Here is a 13161-nt window from a genome sequence, read left to right on the forward strand (position 1 = left end):
CACCAGCAGATGGCGATAGAATGACGCCTAAACTGCGATTCACCATTGATCTGCAGCAGTTTTATGTTGTTCACCATATAACCGGCAGATGGCGCTAGCATGAAGCCTAAACAAACACGTCTTCTGTTTACATGTGCAATAGTAGTCAGTTCCTGTTCGCCCTGTCTCCAGCAGGTGGCGCCAGTATGAACGTGACTTCTCCTTCCTGTGTAAATCATGTGGGTGGGGAATGTTAGTCCCCGACCACACCTCGTGTGTTACGCATCGCCAGTCGTCGGCCGTCATCGTATTGAGTCCCTGGAAGAGCTCGGTGTCTTCTATTTGCTGAGTTTTCAGTGACGGGGGCTTCAGCCTCTACTTGTGTCACATTAGGTGAGTGTTTTACCCCAGACAGGGGCATTACTGGCATGGAAGTGATTTGCAGGGTGCTGTGTACATCTCAGACGTGCCCATCCAGGGAGGAGAGGGGCATGCTGCCTGTGAATGGTATAAAGAGGGTGGAAAGTGCAGGGGTCAGTCCTACAGATGTGATACATTGTAACAGCACGTCAGCTCCCTAGAGACCTCACTTTGTTACAGGATGCTTTGCTACATTGTATCATGAAGTGTTACTTTAGAGCCAAACAAGGATTTTAGGGTCAGTTCACACGGTTTTTTGGCGCCAATTTTTGACAAGGAAACCGCATCAGAATCAACGCCAAAAAACTGTCCGAAGTTGCCCACTATTGGTTTCAATGGGAGGCGAAGGTGTAGTTTTACCTTGGTGGCTTTTGGCCGTTCGCTGGAAAAAAAAAGGCGGTATGTTGTTTCTTGCCGCAGTTTCCGCCTCTCATTGACTCATTGGGAGGCAGAAAAAAACCTGCGGTGCTCGTTTCTCAGTGTTTTTCGCTGCACTTTTTGCCTGCGGTCGTTGCATTTGCTTCAATTCTGAGGCAGATTTTTTCTGTGTGAAAAAAAAACCTCTTGTGTGAACAGGGCCAAAGAAACCTCAGATGTTTATCGTGTCACTAAGCTCTGGATGGAGAATGGACACTTATAAAAAATTTTACTTGAAAAAAGTCCAAATTCTTTATTGGTTGTGGTGTCCAGGAGCCTGTACTGCAGGACGAGGGGCCCCGGAGCCACATGGTGCTCTGCGTGGTGGCGTATGTCAGGGAGATACGGAGGTTCGGTAGAGGCACATTGAAGTCTACTGCCGTGTTCACACAACGTGTATTTACTACAGGCTTACCTCTGATTTCTTACGGATATGCAGTTTGATGTGCCGCGGATGGGGACCAGGTATAGTCCCATTTAATTCAATACCCGTAACAGTGTGAGGACAAATCACACATCCAAAAAGGAGGAAATAACACAAAGTACAAGTAGGTACCAGGCAAAAATAGAAATACTTTATTATAATCATAAAAACATTGGCCATCAAGACCTGAAGTAGACAGACAATTAAAATACAATAGTGTGGAGATAGATGAGGACTGCACAAGTAACATGCACTTAGAGGCTGTCACCAGATTATTAGTAGCCTATATTGTACATGATGTGATCGGCGCTGTAATGTAGATAACAGTGGTCCTAGTAAGGGTATGTGCACACACACTAATTACGTCCGTAATTGACGGACGTATTTCGGCCGCAAGTCCCGGACCGAACACAGTGCAGGGAGCCGGGCTCCTAGCATCATACTTATGTACGATGCTAGGAGTCCCTGCCTCTCCGTGGAACTACTGTCCCGTACTGAAAACATGATTACAGTACGGGACAGTTGTCCTGCAGCGAGGCAGGGACTCCTAGCATCGTACATAAGTATGATGCTAGGAGCCCGGCTCCCTGCACTGTGTTCGGTCCGGGACTTGCGGCCGAAATACGTCCGTCAATTACGGACGTAATTAGTGTGTGTGCACATACCCTAATAGTCTCTGTCACCACATTATAAGTGCCCTCTCTTGTACATGATGTGATCGGCGCTGTAATGTAGATTACACCGGTGTTTTTTATTTAGAAGAACGATCATTTGTGACAGAGTTATGACCTATATTAGCTTTATGCTAATGAGTTTCTCAATTAACTGGGCGTGTGTTACTATATGACCAAGTGGGCGTTGTGCAGAGGAGTGTATGACGCTGACCAATCAGTGACCAATCAGCGTCATACACTTCTCTCCATTCAGTTACACTGCACATGGCGATATAGCTATATCGCTATCTGCAGCCACATACACACACTATAACGTTACTGCCGTGTCCTGACAATGAATATACATTACCTCCAGCCAGGACGTCATGTCTATTCAGAATCCTGACCACTTCTCTGTGAGTTACAGCATAGCAGGCGTAGTCTCGCGAGATTATGCTGTATGTTGTCATTCACAGCGAGATCTCGCTCTGCTGTAAATCAGAGAAGTGGTCAGGATTCTGAATACACATCCCGTCCTGGCTGGAGGTAATGTATATTCGTTGTCAGGACACTGCAGTAATGTTATAGTGTGTGTATGAGGCTGCAGATAGTGATCTAGCTATATCGCGATGTGCAGAGTAAATGAATGGAGAGGAGTGCATGACGCTGACAGGTCACTGATTGGTCAGCGTCATACACTCCTCTGTACAACGCCCACTTGGTCATATAGTAAAACACGCCCAGTTGTCCATTGAGAAACTCATTAGCATAAAGCTAATATAGGTCATAACTCTGGCAAAAATGATCGTTCTTCTAAATAAAAAACACTGCTGTAATCTACATTACAGCGCCGATCACATCATGTACAAGATAGGCCACGTATAATGTGGGGACAGAGACGCTTTAAAAACATCATAGGATGTAATGTCATTCAAAAGGACAAGGGCTCTTAGTGTGGAGATTGTTTGTATAGGCTCACCATGCAACAAACGGGTCAGTATAGGTTCTGGGGCTTTTATTTCTGGTGATTCCCCGGTGCCCATGTAACTGCAATTACACTTGTGCTTGTGCCTCTTTGCCTTTTTTTTTTTTTTTTGTATAGTTTACCTGTGTTTCTGTGTAGTTCACTTTAACTGTATTTTGCCTCATGGTATACTTGTGTCTCTTAAAGAGGCTCTGTCACCAGATTTTGCAACCCCTATCTGCTATTGCAGCAGATCGGCGCTGCAATGTAGATTACAGTAACGTTTTTATTTTTAAAAAACGAGCATTTTTGGCCAAGTTATGACCATTTTTGTATTTATGCAAATGAGGCTTGCAAAAGTCCAAGTGGGCGTGTTTAAAGAAAGTCCAAGTGGGCGTGTATTATGTGCGGACATCGGGGCGTGTTTACTACTTTTACTAGCTGGGCGTTCTGATGAGAAGTATCATCCACTTCTCTTCACAACACCCAGCTTCTGGCAGTGCAGACACAGCGTGTTCTCGAGAAATCGCGCTGTGACGTCACTTCCTGCCCCAGGTCCTGCATCGTGTCGGCCACATCGGCACCAGAGGCTACAGATGATTCTGCAGCAGCATCAGCGTTTGCAGGTAAGTCAATGTAGCTACTTACCTGCTGATGCTGCTGCAGAATCAACTGTAGCCTCTGGTGCCGATGTGGCCGTCACGATGCAGGACCTGTGAGTGACATCACAGATCTGCACTGCCAGAAGCTGGGCGTTCTGAAGAGAAGTGGATGATACTTCTCATCAGAACGCCCAGCTAGTAAAAGTAGTAAACACGCCCCGATGTACGCACATAATACACGCCCAGTTGTACTTTTACTTTTAAACACGCCCAGTTGTACTTTTGCAAGCCTCATTTGCATAAATACAAAAATGGTCATAACTTGGCCAAAAATGCTCGTTTTTTAAAAATAAAAACGTTACTGTAATCTACATTGCAGCGCCGATCACATGCAATAGGAGATAGGGGTTGCAAAATCTGGTGACAGAGCCTCTTTAAATTAATTCATGCATATACAGCATGTCCATTTGAATGACATTACATCCTATGATGTTTATATGCTAAGTGCATGTTACTTGTGCCGTCCTCATCTATCTCCACACTATTGTATTTTAGTTGTCAGGTAGGTCTTGATGACCAATGTGTTTTTATGATTATAATAAAGTATTTCTATTTTTGCCTGGTACCTACTTGTACTTTGTGTTGTTTCCTCCTTTTTGGATGTTTGAAATGTCCTCACATACAGTTATGGGTATTGAGTTTCTAGTTCTTTGATACGTGCGGACGTTTATTGAGACGTTTGTCGTTGGTCTAGATCAGTATAGGTATTTATTAGTCCCATTTAATGCGGCTGATCGGGCGGCTTTTCCGTGTGGAGTCATCGGGAATAAGTATTATGCTGCTTATTCTTGCAGCACAGACAAAAATCGGCGTGGATTGTCATTGGATTTGATGTGAGTTTGTGCCAAAATCTATTTCCCTTCCGACACGTATGAACGGCGCCTATGGATGCTCTAGTATGGCTCCGTAACAACTTAGAGCATTGTTCCCCAACCTTATAAACATGGGGGAACCCCTGAACAATTTTTCTATTCCCGGGGAACCCCTAGACCCCCTGTTCTGACTGAGATGTAAGTCCCTGTTCACAGAGTTTTTTTGCCGGCCGAAAATATCTGCCTAGGCCCAGTTCAGTTTTTTTTTTTTTTGTTGTAATCAGCTGCAAAAAAAAATGTCCGAAAACCGCCTCCTGTTTTAATTGGGAGGTGGTGGCGCCTTTTTCCACAGCGGTTTTTAGCTGATCTCTGTAGAAAAAAAGCGGCATGCCGCGGTTCCGCCTCTGACCTCCCGTTGAAATTAGTGGGAGGCAGAGAAAGTGTTTCTTTGCCTGCTGCGCTCAATGGCCGCAGGCGAAAATTGTGGCAGGAATTTGCCGGCAGGTCAAAATCTGCCTCAAGATTCCTGAAGGAATTTTGAGGCAGATTTTTCCGCCTGCAAAAAAACTGTGTGAACAGGAATTTTGGGGCAGTGTTTGAACGCGTCTGCGTTTTTTTGTTTTTTTTTACACGGCTTTCGCTGCTTTTTTTTTCGCACATGGCTATAAATGCTAATGTAAGAACCATGGGAAAAAGACGCTTGGAAACGAGCGCTGCCGTTTTTTCTGTGTCAGAGGTGGAAACAGAGGCAAGAAAGGACTTGTTCCCTCAGCAGCCCAAAGCCACCGGGGAAAAGAACGCCTCTGCCTCCCATTGAAATCAACGGGGGCGATTTTTGGCCATTTATTGGTGCGGATTCCGACACTGCTTCCACGTCAAAATCGGTGCCATAAAACTCTGTGTGAACTGACCCTAAAGGGAGGTGTTCTGGTCGTCGACACAGCAATAGCGGCGGTTCACAATATTGCATTCTACCATTGAAGTGAATGGAAGAACACCGGTGAATCGCCGCTACTTCTGTGTCGATGATTCAGTGTGAGCAACTAGAAACAAAGGGTGAAGCAGCTCTCGTACAAGTGCTGCGGCCCCTTCAAAACAGCTGATCGGCGGTGGTCCCGACTATCTGACCCCGACCCATTAGCTATTGATGGTCTATCCTGGGGATAGGCCAGCAATTTTTAGGGGATGGAAAACCCCTTTAAAGTGCAGCTAAACGTTTGACAAACTTCTGACATGCCATAAGTTTGTATTGGTGAGGGTCCGAGCAGAGGCGTAGCTAGGTTCTCCAGCACCCGGGGCAAACATTCAGTATGGCGCGCCCCCCCCCCCCCCAACCTCTTTCCCGACATCTCCTTCCCCCTCGCCGTGTTTGTTTTCTCTACCAATCGACGTGTCATTTCTTTTCCACATTTCTTTTTATGTAACTTAAGTAACTTGCATTTTACAAGCAATATAGTTCTATACACCACACCAGAATAGTGCTCAGTACATATATACAGCCCCAGAACCAAGCTCAGTACGTATATACAGCACCAGAACCAAGCTCAGTACGTATATACAGCACCAGAACCAAGCTCAGTACATTTATACAGCACCAGAACCAAGCTCAGTACATTTATACAGCACCAGAACCAAGCTCAGTACATATACACAGCACCAGCACAAATACAGCTCAATTTAGTGCAACCTCTGACGTATAGATTCACACTAAATTGTTTCCAGCTCCCAGCATGGCCCGAACAATAATGAGGATATGCTGGGAGATGCTGTTTCACAAAAAATAAATCATATCATAATCACACCACCCATCATCTCACTGCAGATCATACAGTGACTACAGTGCTGATTAGAGGCAGAATAAACATTTACCTTAAGTGACTCACCGTTGACGTCTCAGATTCTAGTTCTTTTTCTCCATCCGGTCCAGACCTCTATGATGACTTCTCCCGGTCACAGCCCATTTCTGCAGTTTGCCGCTCAGATGTCTTCAGCTTCTCACTTTACCAACATTTCTGCACCTATAAATAAAGATAAAGTTCTCATTATACCACACACTACACCCCTAAATATAATAGTGCCATACACTGCACCTCTAATTATAATAGCACCATACACTGTGTCCCCCCCACACACACACACACACACACGCCCACCCCTGTATAGTGTCCCACATATAGCTCCCCCTATAGTGCTCTACAGATAGCCGACCCCTGTATATAGTTCTCCACGTATAGCCCAACCCTGTATATAGTGCTCCACATATAGCCCATCCCTGTATATAGTGCTCCACGTATAGCCCAACCCTGTATATAGTGCTCCACGTATAGTCCAACCCTGTATATAGCCCACCTGTAGATATAGCCCACCCCTGTATATAGTGCTCCACAGCACACCCCTGTATATAGCGCCCCTGTAGATATAGTCCACCCCTGTTTATAGTGCTCCACATATAGCCCACCATAGAACAAGCCCCCCCACCGTAGATAGAGTCCCCCCACTTTTTTATTACGATAAAATAACAAACTATTCAAACTCATCTTAATCCCGTTCCCACACCGTCTGGCAGCAATGGAGACCTGCTCTCTTCTGCGCAGGTCTCTTGGGGTTGAACGCTTCCATGTCAATCAGTGCCTTTCAACGACGCAAGCGGCGCAAAGTATCGCGCCACCTCACTCGTAGAAAGGCACTGAACGGCCGGCAGTGGCGGATTAAGTAAACCATAGGCCCTGGGCTGTTCCACAAGCTTGGGCCCCCTCTCTCCACCGCCGCTCTGCCGTGTCTATAGTGAACACCACCTTTCTGTGTGAGCATTGACAAATGAGTGTTACGATTCCCCTTGTGAAAGGGCTGTGTCCCTACATACTGACAGTCTCCAACCATCGCTGACAGTATCACACTGTGTAGGGACACATCCTCCTGACAATGTGAATGGTAACACGCATTTGTCTATTAGCTCTGGGTACACAGAGATATGTAGAATACAAGGATTACCTGCAAGAGACGTGTCAGGAGAGGAGATCCCCTATAGATCCAGTGACGTCTTCTCTGATGGGAGCCGGTTTCTTTTCTTCTCCATGTGACGCAGATCGTTATGGCGACTTCGCCTGATGAGACATCTTTGCCCATCAATTCTGCAGCCATTTCCAGCCCCTATAGAAACACACAAATTTAGACACCAAGGCCCAGGCCCATACATTAAAGGGGTGGTGCGGGCACAGACCGTTTTTTATACTGATGACCTATCGATGTGCCCGGACAACCCCTTTTACTCAGGCTAATAAATTTGGACCACAGACTAGATCATAGAATACATACAGACCCCAGACCTTCTAAACTATTGCAGTCCCCAGACCAGACCCCCCTAAACAAATACAGACCCCAGAACAAGCACCCTGAATAAATACAGACACCAGACCAAACCCCCTAAACTAATAATGACCCCAGACCTGACTCCCTTAATACAGACCTGACCCCCTAAACTAATAATGACCCCACACCAGACCCCTAAATACAGTCCCCCTAAATACAGACCCATTAAACAAATCAATCCCCTTATACTTAGTCAGTCTTCTCTGTGGCGCCTTCTCTGTGGCGCCTTCTCTGTGGCGCCTTCTCTGTGGCGCCTTCTCTGTGGCGCCTTCTCTGTGGCGCCTTCTCTGTGGCGCCGCTGCTGCTGCTCCTGCGGTCATGTGACCAGCAGGTCTCTAAGCAATAGTAAAAACTTCAGAGATGAGGTCATGTGACCTTATGTCTAAAGGTCCCTTTGCATGACATACACAATGCAGTTTCGTCGCGGGTTTTGACAAGATTCGTGGCAAAATCACGACGAAACTACTATGTACCATGATAATCCGCCATTGATGGCCGGACACAGAACGTACCCGGCCATTCATTGGTTCTAATTGTACCTGTGTCCTATAAATTGCGCCCCCCTCTAAATTGCACCCAGGGCACATGCCCCGCCTGCCCCCCCTACCTACGCCCCTGGGTCCGAGCACTGAGACCCCCACCAATCGCTAAAACGAAGCAGGTGAAGCGCTCCTGTGAGCGCTCAGCCGATTGGTGTCTGTTTTGGCTTTATCCGGTAATAAATGTATCGGTGTACGGAGTCAATAGAAAGTCTATGAGCACGTACTCCGATACATCGGCTTTCCGGAAAAAGCAGAACAGACACGAAGCGGCTGAGCGGTCACACGAGCCCTTCAGCTGCTTCGTTCTAGCGATTGGTGGGGGTCTCAGTGCTCGGAACCCCACCAATCCAAACTTCTGACATGTCACTAAGTTTGTCAAACGTTTAGCTACACTTTAATAACAATCCACTGAGTCTTCATTTTCTGTGCGGTTGAATCAATTGTTCCCTGTTATCAGCTATTTCAGTCTAGGGAGAGGCGGATTGTAGTGTCTTCTATGGGCTCAGTGACAGGAAATTCAGTGGGGAGAACCTCCAGACGCGTTTTACATACGGCCGTGTGACTGAAATCAGTAGAGAATCGTGTATCGCGCTGTACTATGAGGCCTCATTTCAGACGTGCACGTTTTACATCTGTATCCCATCAGTTTATTGTGGTCCATAATGTGGGGCTAATGTTAATGAATGAGGCTAATCACATGGGTGTATAAACTATGCGCATCTTTTAAAAAAACGCAGCTTGCATTACTTTCATCCGTGTTGCGGAGGGAAATTGCCCATAGAAGTCTTTGTAGAACGATTAAAATACGGATGCATCGATATTTGGTCCATATGTCATCGGTTTTTCAATTATCTTCCTAGAAGTCAGCTCGTCAGTATTACGGATCTGTAATACGGATGCCATACTAATGCAAAATCATCCACAGTATATCCTTCTTATGGACCCGTATTACGGAAGTTTTCAAATACGCTCATACGTTTCCAGGAGGAATAACAGAGGAACGGCATAATGCAGAGTTCTAAGAAAAAGTATCACTACTTTTTTACGAGGCGTGTTTTAGTTAAGCAGCGTAAAAATACTGTTCATGTGAACTACTCAGAGTATTTCCCATTGAAATGAATGAGAAGCGGTTTGCGGGCATATTTCAAGTATATTTTGAAACGTAATACGCGCGTTTCGCGCTCCGAAAACTCACCGAACAGCGTCTTATGTAAGTCCAAAGCCAATGATCTATAATATACATATTCCACATGTCATTGTAGAATATATCTGCCTGTAGCTCTCCCTCTGTAGATCCCTTGCATACTTTTATATATGTGTTTTGTTTTATTTTAGCCATGTTTACTGGTGTTTCCGAATTTGGCATGCGCACTACCCAACTTATACCGGGCAAATGCAACAGGGTGAGTAGCCGATCTAAATTTGAAAGTTTGTGAAATGTCAGGTCATCTTGATGAAATAAAAATCCACTTCCTATGCATTGATTTCCTGATTGTCTCCTTATGGTGGGCTTGTGGTTTGCCCTGCAATTTTGCCTTCTTAGATGTGGCTTCAGTGTAAAGCATGGTGGAGGGACAGCATTAGCCTGAGCCTATGAGGAGTCAGAAGGTTAACCTAAGACTTTGTTTCACACTAGTGAATACGCCTACATTTGGATCTTAAGGTTGTTTCAATTAGGGGGGTTGGGTGGGGGTGTCCAAGTGCTATGGTCGTGTGAATCTAGTCAATATTGCTGGATGCAGTCACTGATGAGTATTGCCATTCGTCTTGTCAATCAGTGCTGACAGTGTCTGTGTAGGGATGCACCCTACTGACAGGAGGAATAACAGAGGAACGGCACAATGCAGAGTCCAAAGAAAAAAATTATCCAGCATTATTATATTCTGGGAAAGACAAACATTTACTAAACCAGACCTGTCAGGAGCGCTACTAGGACTTCTTTAAAGGGGTATTCCCACCATAGACAATTATTGCATATCCGTGGGAAATGCCATAAACGTCTGATAGGTGGTGGGTCTCGGAGGGTCCTCTACTCCTGTTGTACCTGGTGAGGTGGGCAGTGCATTGTGCCACAGTATGGGGTCTCTGTACAGTAATGCCTTTTCTATGGGTGCCGTGTAATTGATCTGTAATACGGTCGTGTGCGTGAGGCCTAAGTCATAGATATAATATTTGTCCGTTATTAAACCCTGTTCTGTAATTGATGATTTTCTGATTTTATGTCTTCTTTATTGCAGAATCATGACAAATTTATAGAAGTTCCTGTTATTGACATTTTTACAAAAGGTAATGTCTCATCTCCTGTGTAGAATAGTGGTGGGGGGTGTTAGGAACTGTGCGAATATCGTTAAATATAGATCGCATCATAAAAGGGTTTCTCATTATAGGGGCCTTCACAGACTTGATAGAGGTGATCATTATTTATTTTATTTTTAGATCTTCGATCTTTGCTTACAAGAAATTGTCTCCATTTAACACCATGTCATGTTTGGGTGCAAATTCTGTGCTGATTAATTTCTTAATATATTTTTACATCGGTTGGAGCAGAGTTATTCTGATAAAGAGTTCCAAATTCTATGCATAGATTTTTAAGATGATGATCTGGCTGCCTGCAGCCACCACCAGAGGGAGCTTTCTATTTTATTATTGAGTTTAAAGGGCTTCTCCTCTTTGGACAATCCCTACTTGTAAGATGACAATAAGCTGATCACAAAATGTCCTCTGCTGGGACCCCCAGTGATCAGCTGTAATCTGTGGAGAAACTTGGTAGTAAGTGCTACATTTTCTTGCAGCGCCACCACAGGTGAAATTAAGTATTACACAGTGCTCATTCATATCAATGGGTTGTCTTTGTAAGTCAGGATTGATCCTCCAAACGTTCCTCGTAACTGTTCTCCTCTCTGACCATGAGATGAGAATCCTGAGTAAAGGACCCCCTCGGACTCATGTATTTCAATGGGGACGTTCGCACGACCTTTGCGTCAACAGAGCATGTGAAGGGCCCGTGAAAAAAATAGGACATATGGGGGATCTAGTCTATGGGGGATCCGTGACCACGCGTCCCGCACGGGTGCACCTCGGGCATAAAAAAACTTCAGTTTTTCACGTCCGAGGTTAGCTAGGCTCGTCTGAATGTAGCCTTACTCTGAACTTACTGCTAAATGCGTCTCCTCAAGACGAGATGGACTATCAGCTCACTGAGGGATCAGGTAACGGCTGCCAACAGAAGTCTGAGATGAGGGAGAAGAAGCAGAGTGAGGGACAGGCAGAGAAACACACACATGATGCTGCATCTTCTAATTGGGGTATGTTCACATGCTAAATAAAAAGCGGCTGTAAAATACGGAGCTGGTTTCAAGGGAAAACCGCCTTTGATTTACAGCTGGTTTTTAGGCATTAGGTGTTTTTTTTTTAATGCGTTATTTACGGCCGGTTTTGGCACTCTTTTTCTACGGAGACTATGAAAAACGGCTCAAGAAGTGTTATGCTCTTCTTTTTACGGGGCGTTTTTTTACGCGCCGTTCTTAAAAATGGCGTGTAAAAAATACCCCGTGGGAACGAAACACCGTTTTTCCCATTGAAATCAATGGGCAGATGTATGGAGGCGTTCAGCCCCTGTATTTTCAGCCATTTTTCGGGGCGTTTACGGCCCGAAAAACGGCTCAAAATAGGCCGTGTGAACATACCCCTAAGTGTTACGTCACCCCAGTGCTGGATTCACAGCTACACTGCTCATTACTGCAGTATAATCTCCATGCTGCAGCTTCTATATATGTGATAGAAGAGGAGAATCATGCCCTCATATCTCTGTGTGTGCTGTGTATAGAAGACATGATCGCAGTTAGGGTCCAATTACTATCTCAGATAAAGCTGAGAACTAGAGAGAGCCTGCAGATGGGAAAACCGCTAAAAAATGCAGACTACAAATCATATGACCGCTTATTCTGAAAAGTATATGTCCTGTACATCACCCGTTCCTGTAGCGCTGCACTATTTATATGGAGTTAACCTGCAATACCAGACACAGGTCAAGATTAAAAAAAAATATATATAATCTTACAATCCCTGTTTCACAAAGAAGAAAAAAACCATGAAGGCATACTGACATTTTTTTTTCTCCTGTTTGGTTAAACAGTAGATCCAGTTGGATTTTGGCTTTCTCTTTCCTATGAGGAGATGAAAATAAACTGTGATATAATGAAAGTCTATATGTTGGCACCAATCCTGAATAGTGGCCCTGAAAATAGCCCGTGCCAGCCCAGGTGAGTTGCTCTCCTCATCAGTCCGCCATCGATCTGTGTCCTAGAAGCTTTCCAGGCCAGAAAACCTCAAAGCTGCAAGAAATTCCTCTCCAGAACTGTTACACAATTTGTGCAGCTGTATCCCTATATGTTTTATGTTGGTGTTTTGTTTGGCTTATTGTTTTAACTCCTTAACGACCGCCCGCCGTCTTTTGGCGGAAGGCGGTGCAGGTGCTTCGTCTTTTGGCGTCGTGTTAGAAAAGGCTGATGAGCGCTCCTGATCTTAGAGCAGCCCGCTGAACACGGCTGGGATCGGAAATCTGTCCGACCCCAGCTGTTTAACCCTTTGATCGCCGTGGTCGTTGACCGCAGCATGATCACAGGGAACTCCCCTCTTTGATGGTGTCACTGGAAACCTGATAATGCGATCAAAGACCAGGGAATGCCTCTGCAGTCAGCTCTGGGGACCTACAAAGGACCCCAAGGCTTTCTGCTCAGTATGCCTGCTGTTAGGGCACACTATGTGCTGTGACATAGCGCACTCTCGTATGCTAATAGATTATACTAATACGTTGTAAGTAAAAAATAAAGGTGTAAATAAAGTTATCCCTTAATGGGAATGAGGGGGGAATTTTGCTAAGGAAATGAGGGGGGGAAAAAAAAACCTCATTCAGGTTT

At 45.1% G+C, this 13161-nt stretch overlaps 1 protein-coding gene across 1 annotated transcript in view; it reads left to right on the forward strand.

Moving 5' to 3' along the window:
• Positions 1–232: 232 nt before the first annotated feature.
• Positions 233–13161, forward strand: part of TTC3 (tetratricopeptide repeat domain 3) — an 86527-nt gene continuing 73598 nt past the window's right edge. The window contains exons 1-4 of the mRNA XM_075854601.1: positions 233–372; positions 9578–9645; positions 10480–10528; positions 12378–12504. Coding sequence (XP_075710716.1) covers positions 9580–9645; positions 10480–10528; positions 12378–12504 — 242 coding nt within the window. The 5' untranslated portion in view covers positions 233–372; positions 9578–9579. The remainder of the gene's footprint in view (positions 373–9577; positions 9646–10479; positions 10529–12377; positions 12505–13161) is intronic.

The sequence above is a fragment of the Rhinoderma darwinii genome, chromosome 2 (genome assembly GCF_050947455.1).
Source record: "Rhinoderma darwinii isolate aRhiDar2 chromosome 2, aRhiDar2.hap1, whole genome shotgun sequence".
Classification (NCBI taxonomy): domain Eukaryota; kingdom Metazoa; phylum Chordata; class Amphibia; order Anura; family Rhinodermatidae; genus Rhinoderma; species Rhinoderma darwinii.